Here is a 26045-nt window from a genome sequence, read left to right on the forward strand (position 1 = left end):
TGACCGGTTTTACTCTTCTTTTATTTACTTTCAGTTTAACGGGAATTCACTACGTCAAGCTTATGCACTTATATTAAACAAATGACCTACATAATATCCAAATAGACCTTGATAAATATAAATAAATAGGACTATATGGTACAGTAGTTTACGCAACGATTGCAAAACCTCCGACTCACACCATTAACACTACCGATCTGTAAAATACTTTCTTCCTTAACCGTATTATTTTTTGTGAAGATATCGGTACTGGTCCTTGAACGATACATTGAACATGTTACCAGTCCTTGTAAAAGACTTAAAATATTTTTTCACTTCGCAGTATATTTTGGGTTGAGATAAACTTGTTCACTATGATCTATGGAAAACATTATTGGCGTATACTTCAAATATATTTAGAAAATATTATTTATCAGTCAGTAAACTTCATTACTGTAACTCACTCACATCCACCTCGATGTTATTTCTTTGTAATTTTTTTTTCAGGGTTTTTCTTTATACTAGCGCCAAATGCCTACAAATGTTTATAGTTTTCTTATTGCATAATCTGTGAAGAATATCTTTACTAGCGTTTATCTTACAGATATTACCTATTTAATGCGTGACAGGAGTCCAGACAGTACTAAAACCTTTACCCTTCGCATAAGCTTAGCAGATTTCCTAAGTCTCTGCATAGTGATGCCACAGCACTGCCACTTCAAACTCTTCATATTATTGTAGTTGCGATCATCATTTCCTTTTTCGATTCTACACATAATTTGTCTGCTCGTTGCCCTTTCGAAGGTTGCAACACGTACAAGAAAATGCACTTCTCTATACGTACCGGTAAGAGCATAGCATGCCAGAATTATTTAAAAATCATCCGAATATGCACTACATAAAGGCGACAAAATGCGACATGGGCTCTTACGTGCGGAAGAACGTAAACGACAGCAACAACGACAACGACAACAACAAGACAGTTCCAAACGTTGGCACTACTGGAAAGAGAATTATTTACGGCTATGTTAATGTTAAAGTATCTAAAAATAAAATATTTGAAGCTGATTTCCTTTAATACACATTTCGGTGCATTACACTTAGGAGCATATAACACGGGGGTACGCACTGCAGCACATATTGAAGCGAGTTCCTAACAACTAATAGATATTTCACTGCTACATTTCACACACAAACACAAACACATATTTATGTGATATGTATATTTATAGTATCGGTAGTAACGGCTCTATGTGAGGTGGCGAGGGTGGCATTGATAAAGCAGGAAGAAGCTCATATGTGCGTTCGTTTGATTGCATTGCCTATCAGTTCAGTTGGTGTCAACTGCAATTTATGTGCGCATTTGTACCTTTCCAGTTGCTATTTAACATTGGTGTTGCATTTTATGAGATACTTTATACGTAATATATGAGCAAAAGATGCATATACACGTTCTTGCTTGAGCGTAACTAATTTTAAATACGCTGCTGCTGGTGCTGCTGCTGCTGCTGTGATCACCGTTTACCGCTTAGTCGAGTATCTCGAGAAAAAGCGTAATTTATGCTTGTCAAGTTAGCCGCAGCTTCATCGCACGTATTTTGTATTGCACCACTCAACCCAACCGAATATATAGTTGTCGAATAGACACTCTTCCAAGCCAGCAAATTCGGCTGCACACACTGACTAACCTAATGGCGACAAAATTTCTTGAAACATAATTTTTATTGATGGGATGCTGCATCTGCATATTTACGCATCGCACTTCCATGAGTTTCCCAATTTTTAAGCTCTCTCCCAAGATCACGAAAGAAGTATAAGTTTTCTTTAAATTAAATAAAAGCCATAAATGTGCATATGTTTCTCTACAAATTAAAAAATTTATTCTTTATTTTATGAGCAAATAAAAATCATTTTAAATAACGAAAATATAATCAAACGCATAAAATCCATTCGGAAACTAATTTATTTTAATGCCTATAACGCATTTTATAGATTCGACTTTATGATTATGGAAAATACTTAAGAAAATAAAGAGATAGTTAATTTATATTCATTAATGGTGTAAACTTGTGCCTTTACACACAATTTCGTAGTAAAATTATGCACTTCAGTGTAAAACGAACAATATTGTGCCCAGCATCCAAACAATTAATTTTTTAATTCCCATCTTTAACGCATCTTATGGTAGAATGGGTATTGAAGTAAATCAGCTCGATAACTCTAAGTTAAATTGATATTATTTATATTAAAAGAAGACATTCTATCGCAAAATTGAATAGAGTACTTATAGTGCATTGGATTCAAAATGAATGAGAATTATAAATCATAAATATAACTCAAATAGATTGTTTATTTCATATTCTAACATAAAAGCTAACTCCAACATAAACGCTTTCTGAATCGAATATCCGACGTCCAACTGAAGAACTCTTGCTGGTAACATCAGTTGATGACTCTCAGTAAGGTATGTTGATATTGAATATTGTGGCTTACGGATTTTGTTCAATTAAACGTTGTGCTACTAAAGAGCATTTGCTTAACTACAATTTCGAGATTTCTAAATATTGGAAAAGTTTTATTTAAAACCCCATTGGTTCATATAAACGTTTAAGATCATTTTCCTCAAGTTTGAAGATATTTGTTATAAGCAATTATAAAGCAATAGATGGGTTGGATTTGGTGCTGCGTATGGGACTACGTAGTTATTTGTATATCTATTCCCACTGTTATCTTTCATTAATTTACGAGGAATGTTGGAGAGCAACAACTTAGACTTTAATATAACCACCTTAGAAAGATTTTAGTTGATCATATGTAAACCAGAACTGTTAATGTTCCATTGTTATTTGTGTTTATTTAATAAATATAATGGTCTAATATCTTACGATTTATAACTTTATATACAATATATATAATTACTTTCAGATTTAATAATTGAAATAAAAAACTGATAAAAGAAAATAAAAATTTAAAAAGTTAAAGATAAGAGTGAATCTGAAAAAAAAAATCAAATTCCAATAAATTAAAAAATTATAATTAATAATAATAATATAATAATAATTATAATTAATCAATATCGTAGAAATGCATGATCTGATTCGATATGAAATTCATTTTGCAACACGGTAGCCGCTTCAAGCTGGAAATAATTTAACAGACTAAAAAGTGTTTAAAATTCTGCTTTAATTTTAAGAAATAAAAAATTTTTGATTTAAATTTAAAATAAAAACTTAAAATTCATTCATCACTCCTTCGTATTGTGAGGCATGTCAAGATTTTATTGACATAATGCATTTTTCCATCAAGTCGCAAGGCAGAAATTCTTCGCTACACTGAAAGAGTTTTGCTCGTTATTTGTCTGTGAGCAGAAGAATTCCGTTGGACATCTCAACATTATCAATATTTCCATCAAGAAGAAACTCATCAGCAAGGACGGGAAGTAGAGGTTCGAACTTCAATTCATCATTTAACTTACCGACGACTGCTTCAAATTTTGACAGCTGCAATCAGTATTCGCTTACGCCTTTTAAATGTTCTTTTAATCAAAGTCGTCCTCAGTCAACAGTTGCCGAATTTAAATTTCTGGGGAATTTTCGAAGATGCACCACCACAAAATGTTGCACACACATTGTCTGCTGCTGTGTGCAGTGGCATTTTTAGCCGAGTTCATTGACGGCGGATATACAATGAAAGGTGGGTGAGTCGTTGTAACATTAAAACTAAAAATATTGAAAGAATAAAAATTTTAATTATATTAAAAAAATTTTATTATATTCTAATATACATATATGCTCAAAATATGCAATTTGAAACCATTACACCTTTAGGTTATTGTTTTCATTTACTTATTTAAATTGTAAAAAAACAACATCTATTAGGGAACCTCTCTCCGAAAATTTACTAAAAGCCCCGTCCCAAAAATGCCGCATGATTACCCTTACTAAGCAGCCGTTTAACTTCATTTATCCCAGAACTCACAAAACATTCCGTTGAAATGAGGCTAGCGAACCTTACTTACCCCAAGACTTGGAACCCACATTCCATTCCGCTGAAGGCACACAATTTCCATGTATTTAAACAGTCTTCAGTCAACCAACGAGTGAAGCAACCTCCTTTTGACTAAAATGTAATGGATGGAGGCTATTGTTAAGCAAAACATTTAACAAAAGTGTGAACACACCTTTCAAGCCATCCAATTACATTTAACGTTTACTCGTTAATAATGCATAAGTTATTTACTCAAAGTGTGAGTACAACCTATTAAACATCTTCATTATACTCTGTTATTTTATATTGAACTATAAACCAAAAGAGTTCCCACAAATCCATTATTGGATAGCATAACTTCAACACCAAATGAAATCAATACAGAAGTAAAAAATAAATAAAATTGAACTAATATAACTAATATAACAGTTTTGTATGAAAGACAAGGCAATGCAATTTATTCACCAAGACCGAATCAAAATTTCTTAAGAAGAAGAAGCCACAACCCTTATTAAAATCAAAAATTAAAGCCATGCTCCCTACCTTAAATGACAGCCTTGCACGCTTGCATTGGAAGTTTTGAGCATGTATGGAATATGTGACAGCGTTTTAAGATAGTTTATGCTCACCACACGGTCATTGCATACGGTGAACCGCAACGGAAGGGAGTGCCAAGAACTCCATTTACAAAAACATACACTTGAAGTAGAAAAATTTTTCAAGAAAAGTACAAACTAGTTATGGTTATTGGTTTCTGTTTTAGTGCCTGTTGCAGTCACAAGCATTTATGTGTGTTCCCATAAGGGAACTGGGTTAGGCCGCACTAAAACACATCACACTAATTATATCTGGAGAGCCGAATTGACGAAGTGTTATCCACTGTGCATATTTATCATTTTAACCCTCTAATCCCATCGCTAAGTCACATGTTGCAAACGCTAATCAATGCCATTATCAATATTATTCAAAAAATCTAAAAAAATTTGGTTATTCAACAAAAAGTTTGTTTTTAGAAGGAAAAAGTCTTCCACACTCTTCATCAATTTGAAATGAGTTTTATTACCCATTCACACAGTATAAGTAAACATAATTATAATAGTAATTTTGCACTTCACTTAAATCCTGTTCACACAGCCAGTTCAAATCTTGATTTAATTTCTTATTATTGTGAAACAAATTAATGTTGCAATCCTACATAAAAATCCATGACTTTACAGTACTAATTTCTTTTATTTTGCTTAAATTAATGAGAAATACTCACAATAATCCGATAATGATTTTAAGTTGATTTTGAAATTAAATTGTTATTTTAATCCGATTTTCTAACGAAACAAAGTTCAACTAGTTAGGATAACTAACTAAATTAAATAAAAACATGATGATTACTTGTGTTATATGAACACCTAGCCACACCGATAATGGGGCCGGAACCTTTTTGTGGACTAGAACGTAGTACGCTAAAGGAGAACCAGAATAAAAAGTATTACTGGGATAATATACCAGGATTAACACAATTCAAATCACTTATTGGTACTTATAACAATAGGAGATACCGGGATTGTATGAACCTAACACATCTCCTAAGAATAATAATAATAATGCTAACACCTATCGAACTTCTTCAGCATTTTTAATTTAAATTTTTGATAAAAATAGATCAGATTCATCGAGTTAAGTGCATTAGTCTAAACATTGCATTAGACAATATAAAGAGGTTTTCGAACAGAAGTGAATCAACAACAAAAATTTATTTTTTTAAATTATTTTAATTAATTGAATTTTTGGCTGACCATACAGCTGTTTCGAGTATTGCCAAATACCCTTCATCAGTGGTCTTGGAAATAATTCTTGTATTTAATTATTCGTAAATAATTATTTTTGAGACTGCAAGTACCAGGAATCGAACTCGGGTCCTGCCAAATGTGAAGCTCAGAATCAGCGCACCTTAACCAACTGATCCAAAGCCGTACTTGACTTTTTTGTTCGCATATTTTTGCTGGAGTTTTGTTACTTTTGCTATGAAAGTTTTTTATTAACAATTTTACTTGCTGTATTTATATATTTATATATTAGACAATATAGATATAGTTGCTGTTTATATATTTTAGATAAAAGTAACTATATAATATTGTGATCACTATTTGATTGTTATTAGATGTACACAGTCCATGTCATCATGTCATTTCCATTTCTTTAAAATAAAAAAAGATAATTACGCATTTGAGGAGAAATTTTCTCCTATATCTATGAGGAGAATAGGAAGATTTTGTAGAGAACATATAAAAAATATTCTCAGAAGGGAGTTGATTACTTATAATTATGAGGCGACACAAAATGGAACATCAGTTGTGTCTTCAGAACGACTTAAATTTAGTCGTTCTCTAAATTTATTTAGAAAATAGTACTTGAGTAGTGTTCACAAAAATTAGCTTATAACTGTTAGAATTAAAATATTAGCAATTTCCTTAAAAGTCTAATTACTTATATTAATATTTAATATTTTGTGATACTACTATTTTTAACAACGTTGATGGTCGCAAAGATGGAATAAAACCCTATTCAGAGTATAATTTTTATTTTAATGGAGGCAAACTAATAGAGCGAAAAGATAAATCTGTTAAGGATCAAACGATTTCAAAAGATTGTATTTATTTATATTTCTTTTGATTTTAAATCTGAACTATTTGATGAGATAGCAGTTTTATTTTAATCTGAATAAGTTTATATATAAATTGATTTTCGAATTGATATATGGAGATTAGTCTAATGCATTATCTAATAATTTTAATGTGAATTCGAAGAGCCCGAAGTATCACACAACATAATTCTTGCTTTCTCTTGTTAGCTAGTCGGCTTGAGTGATCTAAACATGTCCTCCTTTTGCTGATTTTTCACAAAAATCAAATAAAATTACAAAGATTCACTGCGAACAATGAAGCCAGAAAAAATAAAAATAAATTTCTAATTTATTTTTTGCTCTTGTAATTTTTTACTTCTTATTAAGAAAGAATTAAGAACGTGAAGAATGGAATTGCTTATATTTCCCACTTTTTCACGTCTTCACGTAGCCGCGGGCTACGCTATTTAATGAAAGATCTCTGTAGTGATTAACGCATTTTTCACGCTTGACATTTGACTCGCAAGCGAACTCACAAGCGAACTCACAGTCTTTCTTTATCTGAGCAATGCAACTTCACGCGGCAAACTGGGATCGTTTGCAATATTTCGACTGCAACGCTAGAAAAAGAAAGAGATTTTCATAAATTTTTTATTTTTATAGCACTATTTTTAAATTTATTTATCACTCTTTAATTGTCAACAAATTTAAGTTTAATTAAATTTACTCAGCTTTTTATTTATAAATTTTATTGATGACGACACAAATTCTGCAAACGATGACTCATAACCAGTTGAAGTATGTAGCGCACATGTTTTCGTTCCACACTTCTGGTTACTCAGATTAATAGATTATTACTTATAGCTTATAAAAATGCAATCGAATCTTAAGATTACTTAATTTTACTCAAGTAATCAAGTTAAGGTGTGTTCTTTTGACATGAATTCTCCAATAGAACACGTGTCGCTTAAAAATTAACATGCAAAGCAAAAACAAAATTCGCAAAAATAAGCCCACCTTCGTGAAACTGCTTAACGAATAAGCCAGTCGCATTATAATGCTGCCAAAACTTAAAACTGATATATAAATATATATGATTATACGAGTATAAACGAATCTATTGACGATCTCCTATTGCCTAAATGCCTCACTAAATTTAAACAATTACAATTAATGGTTTTTTGTGTCATTCATTTTATATATTATCTACAGATATTTTTGTAATTAAATGAATTTATCAACTATAAATTTGTTTAAAATTTTTTTACTTGTTATATATCTAGTGATCTAGGCAGTGATGCCAAGTTATTCTTAAGCAACCAATAGTTGTTCTATTGGAGAATTCACGTCAAAAGAATAGATACCGAAAATGTCCTCATAAAATAAAAGTAGACTAGTATCTGAGAGAATTTCAATATTTATAACAGTACAGTATACTTGATGCTAAAAACATAATTTATATTTTTATATATATAAAATATATATTTATGTATACAGACCTATTCTGTGCACTTTATAAACTTGTCAAACATTGGCACTTGTCAAAATTGATTGAGTTAAGGTTTTGGTATTCTGTGACATAAATAAAAAGTTTTTATTCTTGTTAGTTGCCATAACTGAAATGCTGTTGACAACTATAAAAATATGCTCTTTTTAAGCATTTTTTATTATATGCATGCTTGACAAATATTCTTAACTAAAATATACGCTCTTTACAAGCATATTTTTTATTGTTATTTGAATGCATGAGAAATGCTTTTGACAACTTAAAATGTATGCTCTTTACAAGCATTTTTTACGAACAGTTACCAACAATTACGAACAGTTTTCTATACAAAACACTTTACACTATAGTGTGGTGAGAAGCACTAGGTACTTAAGCTTTGAAATTTGTAAAGATGAGTCCAGAATACCAAAAAGCTTTCTGCTATATAAAAATCAAAAATTTTATTAAAGAATTTGACAAATCTGTCAAGTGCACAGAATAGGTCCGATAATGTACATATATTTTAATGTAATATAGTAATTATGCTATTGAAAAGAAATGTGTGCCACGTTTAAGTTAGTTCAAAAGTGACGATTGAGCGCTTGACTAGTGCTACCAGTGCTAAAACATGAAGTCTTAGGCTCAAAACCCATTACAGGAAATTATTTTTAGCTTTGAAAATCAAATTGAAAATGATTTATAATACTTGGTATAATCTTTAATATGGAATACTACATTTTCTTTTTTAGAATATAACGTTAAAAACCTAACTTATGATAGTTTCTACAATAAAGGCTCTTAAAACTTATGTTGGGAAGGTATAATGCATATGCGAATGATACCTCGTTATGAAGTACTAGAAAATACTCTCCTATCCTGCAGAATTTTTTGCAAAATAGAAAGAATAATCTAACGAATCTGAGCAATTAGATAGTTAAACGTTAACCCCAATAAATTGGAACTTAAAATTTTCATCAAAAAAAACAACTAAGTAAGGTTCCAGTTGTCTATTCACCTATTTGACAAGGCTACGAGCAAAAACTTGGACCAAAGTTTTAAGGTATTCTTTCAGAAAGAAAAGTTGAAGCAAATGGACTAGGAAAGCTAACTTAATTCTTTGTTTACATTAGATAAAATGTATAGCACTTTATGATATTGAAGTAAGCATAGAATTTTTCTTTTTGCAAGCACTAACCAGACTACAACTTGCAGTTAGACTGTATAACAATGGGGACTTAAGCTGTACTACATCCAATGGTTTACACTTAATGTGTAATGTATTGGTTGATGTATTAAGCAATCAAATTTCTCTGTTTTTAGGGTTTTTACTATTTCACACAACAATTGAATCAATGCAAATAACTACTATCATAATACCATTTTAAGTTTCTCCAGTTTCTAGACAAGTAATATTTATAATATTTCTCCCGGCCTTCAGCAAGAAATTTACTGTCGATTTTTGATCTAAAGATACCTGGCTATCAGAAACTTTGAGGGTCTCTATCAATATATACTGATTTGTGTTGTAAGGAATTTAATAGATTAAAATGTGGTTAACACTTTTTACAAAATTTGAATAGATCGTACAAAAAAAACTTAGAATACCTAAGATCTTGCTATATGTCATTTGAACTGTCTTAAACTCTTTATAAGAACAAGATGCTCTTGTGATTTTAAACCCAGTATACTAAGGACATTTTGTGACTATTTCCAGTATAATTATCTATGAAATTCCAAAGCTAGTGTGACATATCTAACACAATAAAACTCTGTGTGAGATATCACACTCCTATCTTATCTTAGTCGGTGTTGACCTGTTGCTAAGTATTGAGATCTCAGTTTTGTTTTGTTTTAGTTGTTATTATTTCGATTCAATTTAAAAGAATTCTTTTTTGAATTTAATTTCTACTTCGCTTGATTTACGAGTCATTTAAGCGCTACGAAACGTGTGCCAATTGTGTATATTTCTCAGTGCCTGCGGCTGAACCAATTTCTGTGAAGCGCTCGTTTGATGTTTTTGTACTGCTGCCAATGGTCGTCGTGGCCACTATAATTCCTACTGTTCCATGTGCCCGACTATTTTTGTCACAATTTTAGATTACTCATCACACTTAGCGTGAAAATTTATGTTGCCTTAAAAAATAAGTATGAAGAACAAATAATCGCCCATCAAGTGTGAATGGATGGCACCGCAAAGCTGAAAGACGACCATTTTTTGAATATCAAAATGCGACAGATCAGGTGAAACAAAGGAAAATGAAGTACTATTCAAAGTTTTATATGTTTTTTCTTTTAGTATTTGACAATAATAATAATAAATAAAATATATTCAAATATTATTAATGCAATCTAAACAATTAATTAGTAGACTTCTTTCATGATTAATCAAAAGCATCCAAAAATGGATAGAGTCGTGTCTTCTAGAAACAAGACAAAACGTAGTTTATTATCCAACAAAACAATAGTACATTTTGTCAAAGATGACATAAATTCGTATGCTGTAAGTCGTAAAAAATGACATAAAAATAGAAACATAAATGGCTAGACAAACCGACAGCGAAGCTCCTCGATAGCACACCTTTCCGAGGAAAAACATAAATAAACATAAATACTTTGTTTTTGCTTTGGAACATTAAATTTTAAGATTTCACATTAACCATAAACCAAGCCATATTCACAAATTTTCTTACATCGCCAATTTCACAGTGTATGGAAACTCTGCACGAAATCATGACAATAAATGGGAGTTGCAAAGTAACTTAGAGATAAAGCATCAATAGATAAACGCATATACTAGTTACATTCAAGCGTGAAATTACCCAGTTTTAGCTTTAACCCTTTAGACACCATATCTTATATAAATTTTACTAACACAAATAGGTCTACTATAGTAAAAATATAAGAATACATATAGAAAACAACTATATTGCTCGACAAACACTAAGGTAGAAACCTTGGTCTAGGCTCTTAGTCCCTTTGTGTGCTTTAGCAATAGAACCGTAACATGGATATGATCTTCCCAAAATTATCATAGAATGACATCGCAATAGAATTCTATTTAAATTGCTGACAGAAACTCTATCTTTTTACTTAAGAGGACAGATTGAGGAAAGAACAAGTTGAGTTTTGAAATTTCATTCGTTACAAATACAACTACAGATTTCAAACTTTTGAAGTTATCTGGTACTCAAAGTCCAGTAAAAACTAAAAGCGTGTTAATATAAGAACCATTTGTAGATTTCACCTTATAGTAGTTTCAGTTCTCAATTCTCTTTCACGCATGAATCAACAGTTGAACATAATAGCAAAGCAGTCACTTTCTTTAAAATCTGATCCAACAAGAATTGACATGGACATGTCACCCGCTTCCTTAAAAAAAATAGGTTTTATCATCATTTAATAAATAACGACATTAAATAAATGAAATTTTAATTAAAATTATAATACTCTGGTAAATTGAATCCACCATCCCAAATTCCCCCTGGGATATTTCGTGCTCCAGATTAGGTGGTAAATAAACATTTTGAACCAAATGGTCGCTTCTATTTTCGATGATTTTATGTCTTTTGTATGTTGTCTGAACATGTTTTGCACCCACCACAGTCCACGTTACATTGTTCCCCTCCAACGACGAAGTAATTAATTTGAAGTTTTGCATTGTCTGTAAAAGAAAAGATATTTAAGAAAATATTGCAAATGGGACGAAATCATAAAGGCTGAAAATAATGTTCCAAAGAATTGACGAAAGCAACTCGAAAACTTTTTGTAAAAAAATTTAAAATAAAGTTATTAAATATAAAATTTTCAATACAGAAATACAGAAAAACATTTAATTAAAACAAAATAAATTCAATGAAGTCAAAGATAGATATTGGAAAGGAACTATAAGTAACTATTTGTATCTGACAATTAATTTCTTCTTCAAATTATTCAGTTGAAATTTTAAATTTCTTTCGTACTTATTTATGTGACCGTAACAATCCGTTGTTAGGTTTCGACCTGACACAGCACTGTTTTGTAGGCGCATCTGCTGCGTACAAGCCTTCTTCACTATCGTGCATTTAACGCAGTTTAGGTGCTTCCTCAACTTGATCATACCACCAGAGACACGATCTACATCCACTCCTTTTTGTTCCACTTCAAACACCATTTTCAATTAAGCATCGTCATCCATATCACCAAGCTAGCGAAGTCGATGGGTTGTTAATTCGCTGTTTGATGCCAATTTCGTGATAAAGCTCGTAAAGCTATTGGTTCAATCGGATTCAGTAGTCGTCACCAACAGAGATCTAAAGAAAAACTTTTCTTCAGAAAACTCCAAGTGTTGCTTTATGATAATCTATAACAGCATCAATACTTCTGTACCATACGAAAACATAAGTAAAGATATCAATCAATTTTTAATCCTATAAATACAGATTGAAGAAAATTCAATCCCCCACCCAACCAAGCCCCTGTGGTGCTATGTAGCTATATTTCCACATATAATTTTTTTTTTCAAGAATTTTATGTGTTTTATGAAATATTAAGAAAACATTTGTGAAACATGACGTGCGTTGTTAGCAAATTGATTTGTTTATCTTTTCATCCATATTCGTATCTTTTATGTGTTTTCTTAAAATTTTCTAAATCTTCCTTGTAATTCAACATTAATTTGGGTCGCTTGTGGAGTATAATTAGCACTTTACTCTTCTGAGTTAGCTGAACAGAAGAAGTGTGCGAGATCTGACTGATTGGCTCATATGTGGCCCTTCTGCATATTCCGAAAAAGCTTAGACATATTTATGGTTAATTGGCGCTTCATAGATTTTTCTAGCTGTTCGTCTTCGTTCTGTCATGTTCAAGTGTTGGTAGCATCTGGTAACTACGAGTATTGATGTTTTTATGATTTTTATCGTTTCTAATGCGTTTCGTACTTAAATGGAAAATTGCGAAATTATGTTACCAAAAGTTATTACTATTCCATGGATCATGTATGTTTTAACTTATAGTCAAATGGAAATGCTATATGAGTGCCCTATATTCTCAGCGATGAACAGTGGCGTAGTTAGAGTTGATACAGGCACGTATGTATACATATGTCTATTCTAAAAGCCCTCTGTCGATATCCTCCAATTAATATCATGAAATACAAATACAGTAAAATCATGCTGTCACCCTTCTAGATTTATGCTGTAGATGTCATCAGTAAACATTCCAGCATAATAAATTGAGAATTCATTTTCGTTTTAACATTTTCTATATTCGGTAGTGCAAAGCTATATGTCATTTAATCAAAATAAATATCCCTAATCAAATCAATTTTAGTTGATAACAGAAGAAGAAGAAGAGGAATATTTCTCAAGGATTATAAGTTTTAGTTTCGGTAAGCCAAACTCACACATAGTCGGAAACATACAGATTGAGAGTAATATTTAAAGAATTTGCTAAGGAGCTTGAAATGATTCTGGGAAGTTCGATTCAGCTAGGAATTTAAGAACATCAAATCAAAAACTACCGATGCATTATTTCATGGATGTCAATGTCAACTGGTATTTTTTAAAGGAATATCTTTAGATAACTAATCGTGAATGAAGAAAATACACCAAGATCTCTCCCTTACTTGCCTATAGTACACAACTCAGTTAAATAGCTTCAAAAATATCTTCTACTTCTTTGATCAAATTTGATTTTCTTTTGAAGATTCAAATGAAAACGATCAATCCATTGTATTTTTGGCATTGATTTTATAATCATATCTGAAATCCATGAGTTTGTTTTCTATAAATCAGGTCGTGTCTAATTTTCTTAGAAAAACGGTCTGAATAATTTAACATAGCAACAATGGTACAGAAAAACGCTACAATACAACCAAATATTTCTTTATTTACCAACCATTCTTCTGAAACCAGTTTATGCTACAACCAAACAGAAATATCGAACATAACAATGATTATTAACCTGACTGGCAGTGACAATTTTTTCTATCCTCCATATTATTGTTAGGGGATGTGGCACTGCGACCGTCGAGTCTATTGTGCCCTTTTCTGGGCTTAGAGTAGATCTCTAAGCCCCGTTGCTTAGAGAAAAGTAGTATAGAATCTAATTTACAGAGTCATATTGTCTCTTCCATCTCTTCCATTCCGAAGTAATGCACAACACTGGATCTCAGTGCTGTTCAGTAATAGTGCGACTTAACAAACCCTAATGAGATCTGCTTACGTTATTTGAAGCAAATCAACAATTCCGAATCAAGGCAATTAGTGATGTAAATAAATGAACTCGAGAGAAATATAAAATTCTATTCTTAAGTAGAATGGCGATTTTTGAAGAAATTGAAACAAATCCAAAACAAGGTCTGTCTTAGACTATATCTGTGTTTTCAACAACTGCTAATAGGATCTACTTATGATATTGTTTTTTATGAAAATAAACAGTTTTCAAGCAAGACTAGTGGTGATATGATTAAATAGACTCGGGAGACATGTTAAAACCTGTCTTTAGTTGGGGTGGCGATTATCAGGAACAATTTGTTTTAAAGAGACTAAAGCACAATTAGCACAATTAGTGGGCAGAGACAACGCAAAGCATATTGTATCTTTTGTAAGTTTGTGTATTTATTGAAACTAATTTACCATAAATCTTTCAGAACACTTTAAGTAAATCGCTTATGCAGTTAACCCATCTGGCGACACTTTTAACATTTTTCTCACTAATCAGCATAAAAATAATACTTTTAGTATTTCGTTCTTTAGGAAGAGTGAAATACTTATGTTCGACATATGACTGAATCTTGAATTTTTGCTATAATCGTAAAATAAAAGATAGTTTAGTGCAAATTTCCGACAAGTGCACTTTTAGTGCCCCGCTTCCGATGCATGATGTGCCAAAAACACTACGTGAAATCTCTTTGAATTGCCGCTGTTTCGTATCTCATATCTCGGCACATAATTAAAATCTCAAACTCAATATTTTCGTCAAATGTTTCCTGTGACAAATTTACGGCATTTCAAATTTATGAGAAAAACTGTACTAAAAATAAAATACACATATGATTGCTAACAGAACTGTCAGTGTTCTTCAGCGTGTAGCTGCCTGCATTATGCCCCATTGAAAATGTGAACCATCAGAGGCCGTGTGAAGGGAAGTGGAGGGAGGGTTTAGAGAGCACACATATTGATCTCTTATATAAATCAATAAATCTGTGTCAAAGCTGCTCACTGCATTGTGAGCTCACTGGCATAGGTTCGATAACTTGAACTTATGGGAAGTAGCTCAAGTCGTTGAGAATAAATAAATTTAATTATCTCAACGCTTGAGAATTCAATTCCAATTTAATTAGTTCCTTAATTAAATATAATTAAACAACGATGAATGCAATGAAATGAATTTCATTTCAGTCACAATTTATTCCATCGTTTTTTGATGCAACATATCTTTTGAATTTTTCAGTGTCCCTATTTGGTGATGGCTACATCACCATGCCATTGCAAGAAGCTAAGATGTCTACAAATATCAGAGTCAAATTCCGTACACAGCAGGAAAACGCTTTTCTATTCCTGGCAGCAGGACGCACTGACTACTGCCTCATGAGCTTGGAAAGCGGCGCCATAAGTTTCACATACAAAATAGATCGCGATGTAGTGCAGGTAATTAAATAATAATAACGTTTCCTTTTAGCCTAATTTGATTTATTGCCGTTATTGTCGTCATTGTCGTGCTCTTGTAGTTGCGTTCTCCCAAAAAACAAAAACTTAATGATTTGGATTGGCACGATGTGGCGGTGCAACGCTACGATAATAATATCACACTCCAAGTTGATGGCACCATCATAAGAAAAACTTTGCACGCCGACATGATGGCGCTAAACGTACATTTCGGCACATTTTTGGGTGGTGTTGGTGACTTTCCGGCAGAGTATCTGAACGATGTAATTGGTTTCCGAGGATGTATTTCAGACGTACGTTAGACTGGCTCTGTAATAATCACAATATTCTAAAGTTATGTTCATAGGTTTTCTACAACAATATCAATGTCATCAAGCGTGCAAAGGAACGAACAGGGCATGCTACAAGCATAGGCATCACTTGGGCATGCAGCAATGAATTCGATGGTTCGATTAAGGATAGTGTCAGCTTTCTCAACGAAGACTCATTTGCACTTATGGCCAAAGACTCACAAAATACAGGCGAATCGTAAGCACTCGTAACATACATTACTCAATACCCATAATATTTTTTCACTTTTATACTCTCTTTCATATCTATTCTAAGACTTGACTTACAATTTCGCACAATGGAAGAATCTGGCGTATTATTCTTTAATGGTGGCTTTGATTTTGTTCTGTTGGAAATAGAGGATGAAATGCTCAAGTTGACATTTAACAAGGCAGGCAGTCTAGTACAGATATCACCAAATATGAGTGTCTCTGATGGCAAATGGCACCGTATTTCGTTGCGTTACAGTGGCTCTATGGCTGAACTCATATTGGACGATACAACGCATCGCGAAATGCATGCGAATGATACTAAGCCCACTATTAATCTAGAGAAGAGTGTGTTCTTCGGTGGTGTACAAGAGATAATGCGTCGGCGTTTGTTGAACAAAGGTTTACGTATAAACGATATCAGTTTCAAAGGTTGCATGCGCGGCATTCGAGTTAACAATCAGGATCTTGGTTTTCCACAAATGAAAGTTTCACACCATCTGGCAGTAAACTGCGTTTGGAAATATCCTTGTGTTGAGTACAATCCGTGTTTAAAAAGCGGTGTATGTAATCAGTACGGCGTGGATGAGTTCATTTGCTATTGCGATCAATCCTATTGCATTAAAGCAGACTTTCAGGGACCATTCAAAGTGAGTGTTTATATTTGATTAACTAATCCATGCAGTTAATTAATGTTATTATTAATTCAAAATATCAGTATAACTGTATAATATGAAACCAGGTTATAGAAATAAAAAGTAATAACTGATAATTCCCTTAAATCTTTTATAGCACGAATTTCTTAACGGACCGTAAAACCTAAAGTAATCATTTTGTGTGATAAGACAATGAAAAACATGTGTGAGCAGAAATATTAAATAAATTATAAAAAATATAAGACAATTACTATAATGAGACTGCATTTATGTTCTCTTAAAATTTTGCACCCAACCAGTCAGTAGCTAATAGAATAGAACAAATTTTATACTTGTATGAGAATGTTTTCTTATATGCTCAAACATACAGTCTTTCCAAACAAGACCAGAGGTTTGTCACTGTTATGCCCATATATCAAGCGAAACTAGATATATGCCCATGCCCACAGTATAATGTTCAATGACAAGATACCGGTCCTTTGCAATATTTATATTTAATACTTATTTACTATCAAAATAATAATTTTTAAAATTCCTGAAATGGGAAAACACGATTAGTATTAGGAAGTGTCCAATGTTACCGACTGGAATCAACGTTACCGACTAGGCCACGCTGGTAGGTTGAGAATCAACGTTACCGACAAGGCTACGCTGGTAGGTTGAGAATCAACGTTACCGACAATGCTACGTTGCTTAGGAATCTATGTTATATAAATTTCTTAGTTACCTTGTCTCTTCAAGTGGTAATATCAAGAGATGTAATCATAAATGCATTAATAATGTGGATATACATAAATTTATATAATTTTTCATTCAACAGATGCATTCAACAAGTGCATCTCCTAAAATTTGAACTAACTAGTGTTATGCAAAAGGACTTTTAACCTACCTTTAACCTACCAGTTCTCCCCCCTTTCCAGATACAACCTGGAGCATATAACTAAAGATCTAATCCGCCATAAAGTAGAGATGACAATCTATCACTTCACACAGACCCATTTCGTTAAGATGATAACACAGATCATAATGACCTACTAACAACCTCGATTCCGTTCTACTGAAGAGGGAAAGCCTAATATAGTTAAACTAAAATTTTCAAAACGTAAACAAATATGTTGTGCTTAATTAATTCACATGTTTGAGTGAGCACTGTAGATATTATTTCCAAAAATTCAAGAAATAAATGATAGCTAATAAATGCATAAGCTGCTCTCCTGTGAAAAATATATTGTAACCATGATGTAGACAAATCTAAATTTTCTTCTTAATTTATATTAATAAAATTTACATATTTACAGATATTTACTGAAACCAGTCCCGAACTAGAACTACTATACGTCTCACCCATCGAATTACTAGAAGGTGGCACAGTATTTCTTTCGCCTCATTTTATAGATGTCTTAATTGATATGCGCAAATATCCCAGTCTTTCGGATACATCCATTGTATTTCACGTTGTACAGCAGCCTAAATATGGACAACTGCTACAATTCTCACCCGAAAAAAATAATTTCGTCCAATGTCGTACATTTAATATGGTCGATTTGTCTACAGACAAAGTTAAATATGTACACAACGGTATGGAAAATTTCAATGATCACGCCACACTAGATATGCAAGTCTATGGTGACATACATAAAATACCGGAAAATATACTTGGTAAGCACCGCTTCCTGTTACATGCAAATGTTACACCAGTGAATGATCCACCACAACTCAAGATGCCACATAATAAAATAATGCGCGTCATTGAAGGTATCGAGAAGGTATTAGAGTTAGAATTATTCAACATAAACGATCCAGATAGCGCTGCAAATGTGGTGATATATACAATTTTACCTTCCACAAATCCACAGGAGGCATTTGGACGGTTCCTTCTTAATGGCATGCCAACAATGACTTTCTCACAAGCAGACGTAAATGTTGGGAAAGTAACATTTCTCTACAATTCAACGGCTACTGAGGCGTTTAGTTATCAAATTTTATTACATGTTTCGGATGGCATAGAAACTAGTGACACCGTGTATCTTCCTGTATCGGTGCATCCACTTGAATTACGCTTAGTCAATAATACCGGACTTATAATGATACACAAAACATCACTTTTTATCGCATCAGCGAACTTGTCGGTGGGCACTAATGCAATCGATGAAAATATCGATATACGCTACGATATTGTCAAGCCACCGCAGTATGGTGCCATTCAGCGATTGAGACAAATAGACGCCTCTTGGGTGAATGTTGATTGGTTCAGTGACAGCCAGTTATTGCTCGGCCATGTGCGTTATGTGCATAGCATTGATTTTCCTTGGCAGGATGAGTTTAAGGTTTGTTAACTAACATTTAATAACATTTAATAAATAACAAATATCTGGCTAAGATAAAATATTTACCTCATTTCTAATAGAAATAAACATATTTACATATGTATATAATACACACAACATATACGTATATAATATATTACGACACTAGACAGTTCAATCTATATATATTTTTTTTTCTCCAACTAGTTTGTTGCTTCGCATGGCTTCGTCACTACACAAACATTCGATTTTCGCATTACATTTACTCGGCTACGGATTACCTCCGTAAAGCCAGCTGCCATTAATGTTAATGGTTCTAGAGAGTTTATACTAACGAACGAAGTGTTGACTTACGAAACTGTACCCATCACTACATTCCCTCGAAATATCATATATAAAATAACTAAAATTACAAAATACGGTGCCATTTATGTGGAAAACTCGCGTAAAGCTGCAAAGGTAATACAAAAGTTTTGAACATAATAACTAACCTTCATAACTGCATATCATTTCATATTCATAGGTAATGGATTCATTTACACAATTGGACATAGACAAAAATCGCATACGGTACACAACACATCTCACGTCCTACTCGAGTTTTACCGATTATCTAGAATTCGTAGTCTCGGTCGCCGAGTGTGACGATGTTACAGGAAAATTGGAAATAATGTACCATCCGCTTGACACTCTCACCAGCAAGCTTTCCTATCAAACTCGAGAACCATTGGATGTACAAGAAGGAGACCGTGCATTAATAACAAAAAATCATTTTGAGATAGGATTTAATATGTATGAGAGTTTACAGTTTGTCGTGTCACAGGTGCCCAAACATGGTACTCTTTGTCGGTATGATGAGCAACAGGGTAAAGTGCTACCACTGACAGAATTCTCTCTATCGCAATTATTTTTACATGAAATTTATTACTGCCACGACGATAGTGAATCCACTTACGATTTATTTGACCTACTGATACTCTCCAGAGATGACACCGATTTACAGTTTGTGGCGCATATAGATGTTAACGTTAAGTTGATTAATGATAATGCACCCTACCGCACCATAGAACGCATATTTCACGTAGTGCGTGATGGTTCTCGCACATTGAATCCAGATGTACTAAAATATTTAGATGCCGATGTTAACACCAATCGATCCGATATTCATTTTATACATGTGTCTAGCACGAATGGCGCTTTCTATAAGTCTGGAAACCACATTGACAGTTTTAGCCAGGACGACATAACAAATCGGCGTATTATGTTTCAGCATAGCGGGCCGGATGCAGGAACTGCTTCATTCATTGTTACTGATCGTCAGCATGAAGTAAATGGACTATTAGAAGTACATGCCTCCGATCCATTCGTTTCTATGCTTCCCACGAATGCATCAATTGTTCAAGAGAGCAAATTTGTTATACTCCGAAATAAAGACTTTGTGCTGGAAACTAATTTGGATATGAAATTAGATGAAATATATTATGAAGTCATAAAGCCTCCTTCATATGGCATACTTATGTATTTGGGCAGACCAAGAGCAAATGATTCTTCTCTCTCCAATGTGCAGTACAAAGCTACTAATTTGACTTCGTTGAATAATTTTACGCATTTGGATATAGAACGAGATCGATTGGTGTATTGGAACACTGAAATAGCTTCCATGGATAAAATGCGGTTAGTAATTAAAGTTATTTAAATGTTAATATATAAAAATCTTGAATTGTGATCTAACTTCAGATATCGCGTGCATTTGAAGAACATAACAGCAGAGGGAGAAGTCGTTTTTCGAATTTATCCTTCAGCTTACTATGAACCACTTCAAATAAAAAAAAATCAAACACTTTACGTGGAGGAATCGACCAGTGTACTCATATCACGTGACATACTTGAAGTGGTGCATCCTAATATATCCCCCGGAGATATAACTTTCCTAGTAACGTCTTCGCCTATGCATGGTTATCTAGAAATGCAGTCCATGTCATTTGATGATGAATACAATTGCAAAGTGTTCGACCAAACAGCTATTAATACAGAGAAAATGTTTTATATACAAGCTGGTGTAAATCAATCTATGGACTACTTCCAATTTGATGTGACTAATGGTATAACTTGGCTTAGAAATCTGATGCTGAAAATAATCATAATTCCTGAAAAATTATATATGCGTACAAATGTTATATCGGTTGTTGAAGGTTGGTACATTTAAAATTGTCATTAAGTAGTTAACTCTTTCCTAAATTGATTTTACCAGGTAAAACCGTGCAATTAAGTTCTTCTGATATACAACCATTTTCGGAATATTATCGTGGAAAAATTCTGGAATACATAATAACTATTGCACCAACTTCCGGCTATATAATGGCAGCAAATTCAAAAGTCAAACGCTTCACTCAAAAGTCACTGGAACAAGGAAGTATATTTTACATACACAATGGAAATGAAAACGCCACCGATGTGTTAACCATGGTCGCTACATCACGCAATAAAGAGAGTGTACCGTTTGAAGTAGAGTTCTCAGTGCAGCCAGTTAATGACGAACAACCTATGATTGTTACTAACACAGGGCTTCAAGTCTTCAATGGTGGTCGTCACATAATTCGTTACACTGACCTAAGTAAGTAGCAAGAGAAAACAAAAAAAAAACTTTGGCTCAAAAGTTTTATAGCAAATGTATTCACAATTTTCAAATGTCATATTTAATCTGCTAAAAATCAACCTTTATTTTACAGTGGCACAGGACTACGACACGCCAGCAGAGAACCTCACTTATATTGCAAACCACATCTATGGCGGATATTTGGCTCTAAAAACTGACCCCGTGCATAAAATAGATCAATTTACGCAGGCTCAAATCAATAACGAACAAGTTTACTTTATTCACGATACGAACTCCAGACGAAATGAAATGTCATTTATCGTGACTGATGGATTATTTAATACAACTGAACAGCTTCTGAATGTAGAAATAAAATCAGTGGAAATTATAGAAGAGCGCAACGAGAATTTGCACGTCTTTCCCTTAACGAAGAAACAAATTTTGCGTGATCATTTGCACTTTAAATGTACCGATGCTGAGAGGGAGATACATTACAATGTCACTGTACAGCCAACTTTGGGGCGTATTGTCAACGAGTTCATGGAAAATGGCTTTGCAAGAGAAGTAACTGAGTTCACGCAGAGCGACATTGATAATGGACGCATATTTTATGAGCACACAGCTGTGATTATGGAGTTTCGTATTAACGATTCGTTCTATTTTGATGTAGTAGCTGAACGCAGTGATCGTTTATTGGATCAAAAGTTCAATATAGAAATTTCTGTCTCTTCGGGCGGTTTACTAAGATTTTTACCGGTTTCTAAGTTGGAAGTAGATGAGGGTGGTTCTGTGCCTATTAAGTTGGACTTTTCAAAAATTTTGGAGTATTTGAAAACTCGTGCGGGCATCAGTAATCCTGAACTGTATATAGAAGCAACCAAACGACCAAGTCACGGCAGTATTGGCTTAGGCCATGAATTTAAACCCATACAAAAGTTTCATCCTAGCGATTTCTTTACTAAAAAAGTTTATTATATCCATGATCATTCAGACACTTTAGAGGACACTATCCTGATGTCAGTCTATCTCACACAAGGGTCAGTTTTAAGTAATCTATTTATTACTGATAAATAGATTGATAATTTTTTTTATGTAGTTGTTTGCTAGTTAATTTAACTAGTTTAATTTGATAAGACAGTTCATTAAAATAATTTAAGAACTATCTTATTTTAATACGATATGATTGACCGATTTTATTCTATTTATTTTACAGCAACATCTTTCTTTGTAACCTCACTATACCGGTGTCAATAAATCCCATCAATGATCAACCATTCGTATTAATGACACATCTTCCGCAAATGACCGTTGTTCAAGGTGAAAATCGTACCATTACCCGCAATGTTCTACTGACAGAAGACAAAGATACTCCGCCTGAAGAAATTGTTTATGATGTGACATGTGGACCCACCTTGGGTGTGCTGAAGAAAATATCTAATGACGGTCAAGCTGACGATTTGTTGGCTTATTCGAATCGTTTCACCCAAGCAGACATAAATAATGATCGCATTGTCTACATGCATTTCGGTACTCCACAATCTACAACATTCTGCTTTACTGTGTCAGATGGCAAATTCAACGCTGCCTATGAAGTATTTACTATCAAAATTACACCCATTTCTTTACTACCCGCGGACATACAAATTCCTGTGGGGGTACAACAAGGTGCCTCTACCGCCATTATGAAACTGGAACACATAGGCTTGCGAACTAATGTACAGTACCAGCGTTTGTCATATAATATAACCAATTCTCCACTTTATGGTATCATTGTGCTGCGCCACCAGCCCACATTAAGATTCACACAAAACCAATTGGAGTCTTCGCAAATAAGTTACATGCAAACTGATCTAAATCGGTCCAACGACACGTTTCAAGTCAGTGCTTACGTACCGGGTACTAGTTATGCTGCAACTGTCGATATTGTCGTTGTCGTTGAGCCAGTGATACAAATATCGGACATTTCCATGTATAATATGGTCACTGGTAAAGTACGCCTAATGTCGCTCTTAGCTTCTGATAATTCTTTATCGCTAAAACTTAACAAATTTAATCCAAAGTTCATAATAACGCGTATGCCCACTACGGGACAAATACGAAAAATCATACGTAGCACTGGTATAGCGGCTGAGGCACAAAATGAACGTTCCACTAGCACATTCTCTTACAAAGAGCTTCGTAGTGGCGTTGTGTATTTTGTACCGAATTTGGCTGTCGAGAATACTATAGAGGATAATGATAGTTTTGATTATCAATTAATCATAAAGACTGTACAACCAGCACAGGCCACCGTTAATATAGAATATCGCACACCAAATGAGGACAGCAGCACTATAAGCATCACGACCTCTAATTTTTCACTAAACTACGTAGCAATTGGTTGTGCGCTCATAATCATGTTCATTTGTGTACTTTTTGTTATGCTTCTATTTAAGCTGCGCTTTTTAAAACGTCACAAAGCTGATATATCAAAAGACCAACCACCGACATTACCATGTCCACCAGACTTGACATCTGTTAGTCCGCAACATCACCATCATCATCACCACCATCACTATGCTAGTTCAGAAGCAGATTCAGTGCCAGCGACGGGTGCATCTACCCCACTACCAGGTTTCAGCAATATTCCGCAATGCAAAATAATACCTGTAGAATCATATAAACTTGATTTTCCTGACTATGATCCTGATGAAGACGAAACAGATGATCAATGCGATCCTCAACAAATGATGCTTCCGCAACGTTATAATCCTTATCATATGGAAAATGATACTTGGAGCTCATCTTGCGATATGGCAAACGATTTCGGTGGCTATTCCACAGTGCCACAAAGTAGCGCACCTACTGCTACGCCACCATCGGCGCCACCCAGTAATCCACTACTAAGAAGAAATCAGTATTGGGTCTAACTGATTGTTATTTAAGTAATCGACTGAAGCTGGTACCGGTAGCTAATACTCAAAGTGCCTATATTATTGGTTAAAATTAGTTTTAGGTGTTAGTTTAGAATTTATTTAACTAGTAAAAAGAAACCTGAAATTAGAAAAGGTAGTAGATTTTACGAACTGAAGAACTTATTAGTTGATAAAATTAATTTCGTAATGTCATACTCATAATCGGGTGGCCGATTTAAGACTGTAATCGTTTTATAATTAACGAATATATAAATGCCGAGCATATGGAATTGGAATCGGTAATGAAATACTAACAATTAAATTGGAACAAATTGAAATCTACAAATTTTATCCTAACCTCACCAAGTTTTTTGGTCTCAGAAGTTGTGTCCCGTCTGATTGCTTTAGTATATTCTACAAAATTCTTTGAAACATTTCACCTGTAGGTTCGTATTTTAGTTTATAAGATGTGCAGACTGTTGGCTCAAATCATATTACTGGACTACGAAAGTCTCAGTTCAAATATTTTTGCAGATCACAACAGTAGTTTTCATGGAATTTCATTAAAACATTGTAGTTTAAGTTTATTTTTATTTGTATTGTACTTATTTATCTAACTTTGTATGTAACTCATTTATTCACGCATTCTATTAATTAATTAAATATGTAAGTTTTTATTGATTTAAAATAAAACCGAATTAAATACTGAAAACAGTTTTGCTAATGTCTATTTAAAAAAATGTACTTTCCCTTTTGATATTCTAGTTCTTAAGATTAGATAAGCAGACATAATATTGTATTACCGATACTTGCCACTGCAAGTGAGAAGATATCAAAAAATGTACATGATAAAGAGGAGCAATAGGCTAGTAAAATGAGAAGTGGTGTACCCGTATAGATCGTCTCAACTTATCAATTATACAGAAATCTCTAGGAATGAGGAGAAGTGGTTTAGTCCGTGCAAGTCGTGCACTCACTTTGTTGTTGTTATAACCCGAAGGAAAATGCAAGGCAAAAGACATGAATGGATTCCAAGGTGAATATGGTTCATGTGTTAAGATGGGTGCTGGGAATGAAGTTAGAGATTAGACCATTCCTGGTACCTATGCTTTTGGTCACTTTATTACGTATATTGTGTTTCATTTTGGAAGCAACATATAAGCTTGAATGGTTTACTATACTCAAGGCAGACGTGATTTGTAAAGATCTTTTATAAGTAACATAATAGATTTTTCATAAATAAAATGTTAACGTATTAACAATCAGAAACCTCAAAACAAAGTTTATACTTTTATATTTCTATATCATGCATGATAGCTGGTGATTATATATAATATAA

At 33.4% G+C, this 26045-nt stretch overlaps 1 protein-coding gene across 1 annotated transcript; it reads left to right on the plus strand.

The window, feature by feature from the left end:
• Positions 1-3063: 3063 nt before the first annotated feature.
• LOC119687646 (chondroitin sulfate proteoglycan 4) lies at positions 3064-25364 on the plus strand. The gene is made up of 12 exons (XM_038102051.1): positions 3064-3672; positions 15501-15697; positions 15778-16008; positions 16062-16243; positions 16322-16904; positions 18209-19237; positions 19424-19675; positions 19740-20890; positions 20954-21408; positions 21468-21830; positions 21946-22849; positions 23026-25364. The coding sequence occupies exons 1-12, from the start codon at positions 3579-3581 to the stop codon at positions 24719-24721; spliced, it is 7137 nt and encodes a 2378-aa protein (XP_037957979.1). The 5' UTR covers positions 3064-3578; the 3' UTR covers positions 24722-25364.
• The last annotated feature ends 681 nt before the right edge of the window (positions 25365-26045 follow it).

The sequence above is a fragment of the Teleopsis dalmanni genome, chromosome X (assembly GCF_002237135.1).
Source record: "Teleopsis dalmanni isolate 2A chromosome X, ASM223713v2, whole genome shotgun sequence".
NCBI lineage: Eukaryota > Metazoa > Arthropoda > Insecta > Diptera > Diopsidae > Teleopsis > Teleopsis dalmanni.

Coding starts and splice junctions, on each gene's coding strand:
- LOC119687646 (XM_038102051.1), top strand. CDS start 3,579: ATGCACCACCACAAAATGTTGCACACACATTGTCTGCTGCTGTGTGCA. Junction 3,673..15,500: donor CGGCGGATATACAATGAAAG/GTGGGTGAGTCG, acceptor TGAATTTTTCAG/TGTCCCTATTTGGTGATGGC. Junction 16,244..16,321: donor TCACAAAATACAGGCGAATC/GTAAGCACTCGT, acceptor ATCTATTCTAAG/ACTTGACTTACAATTTCGCA.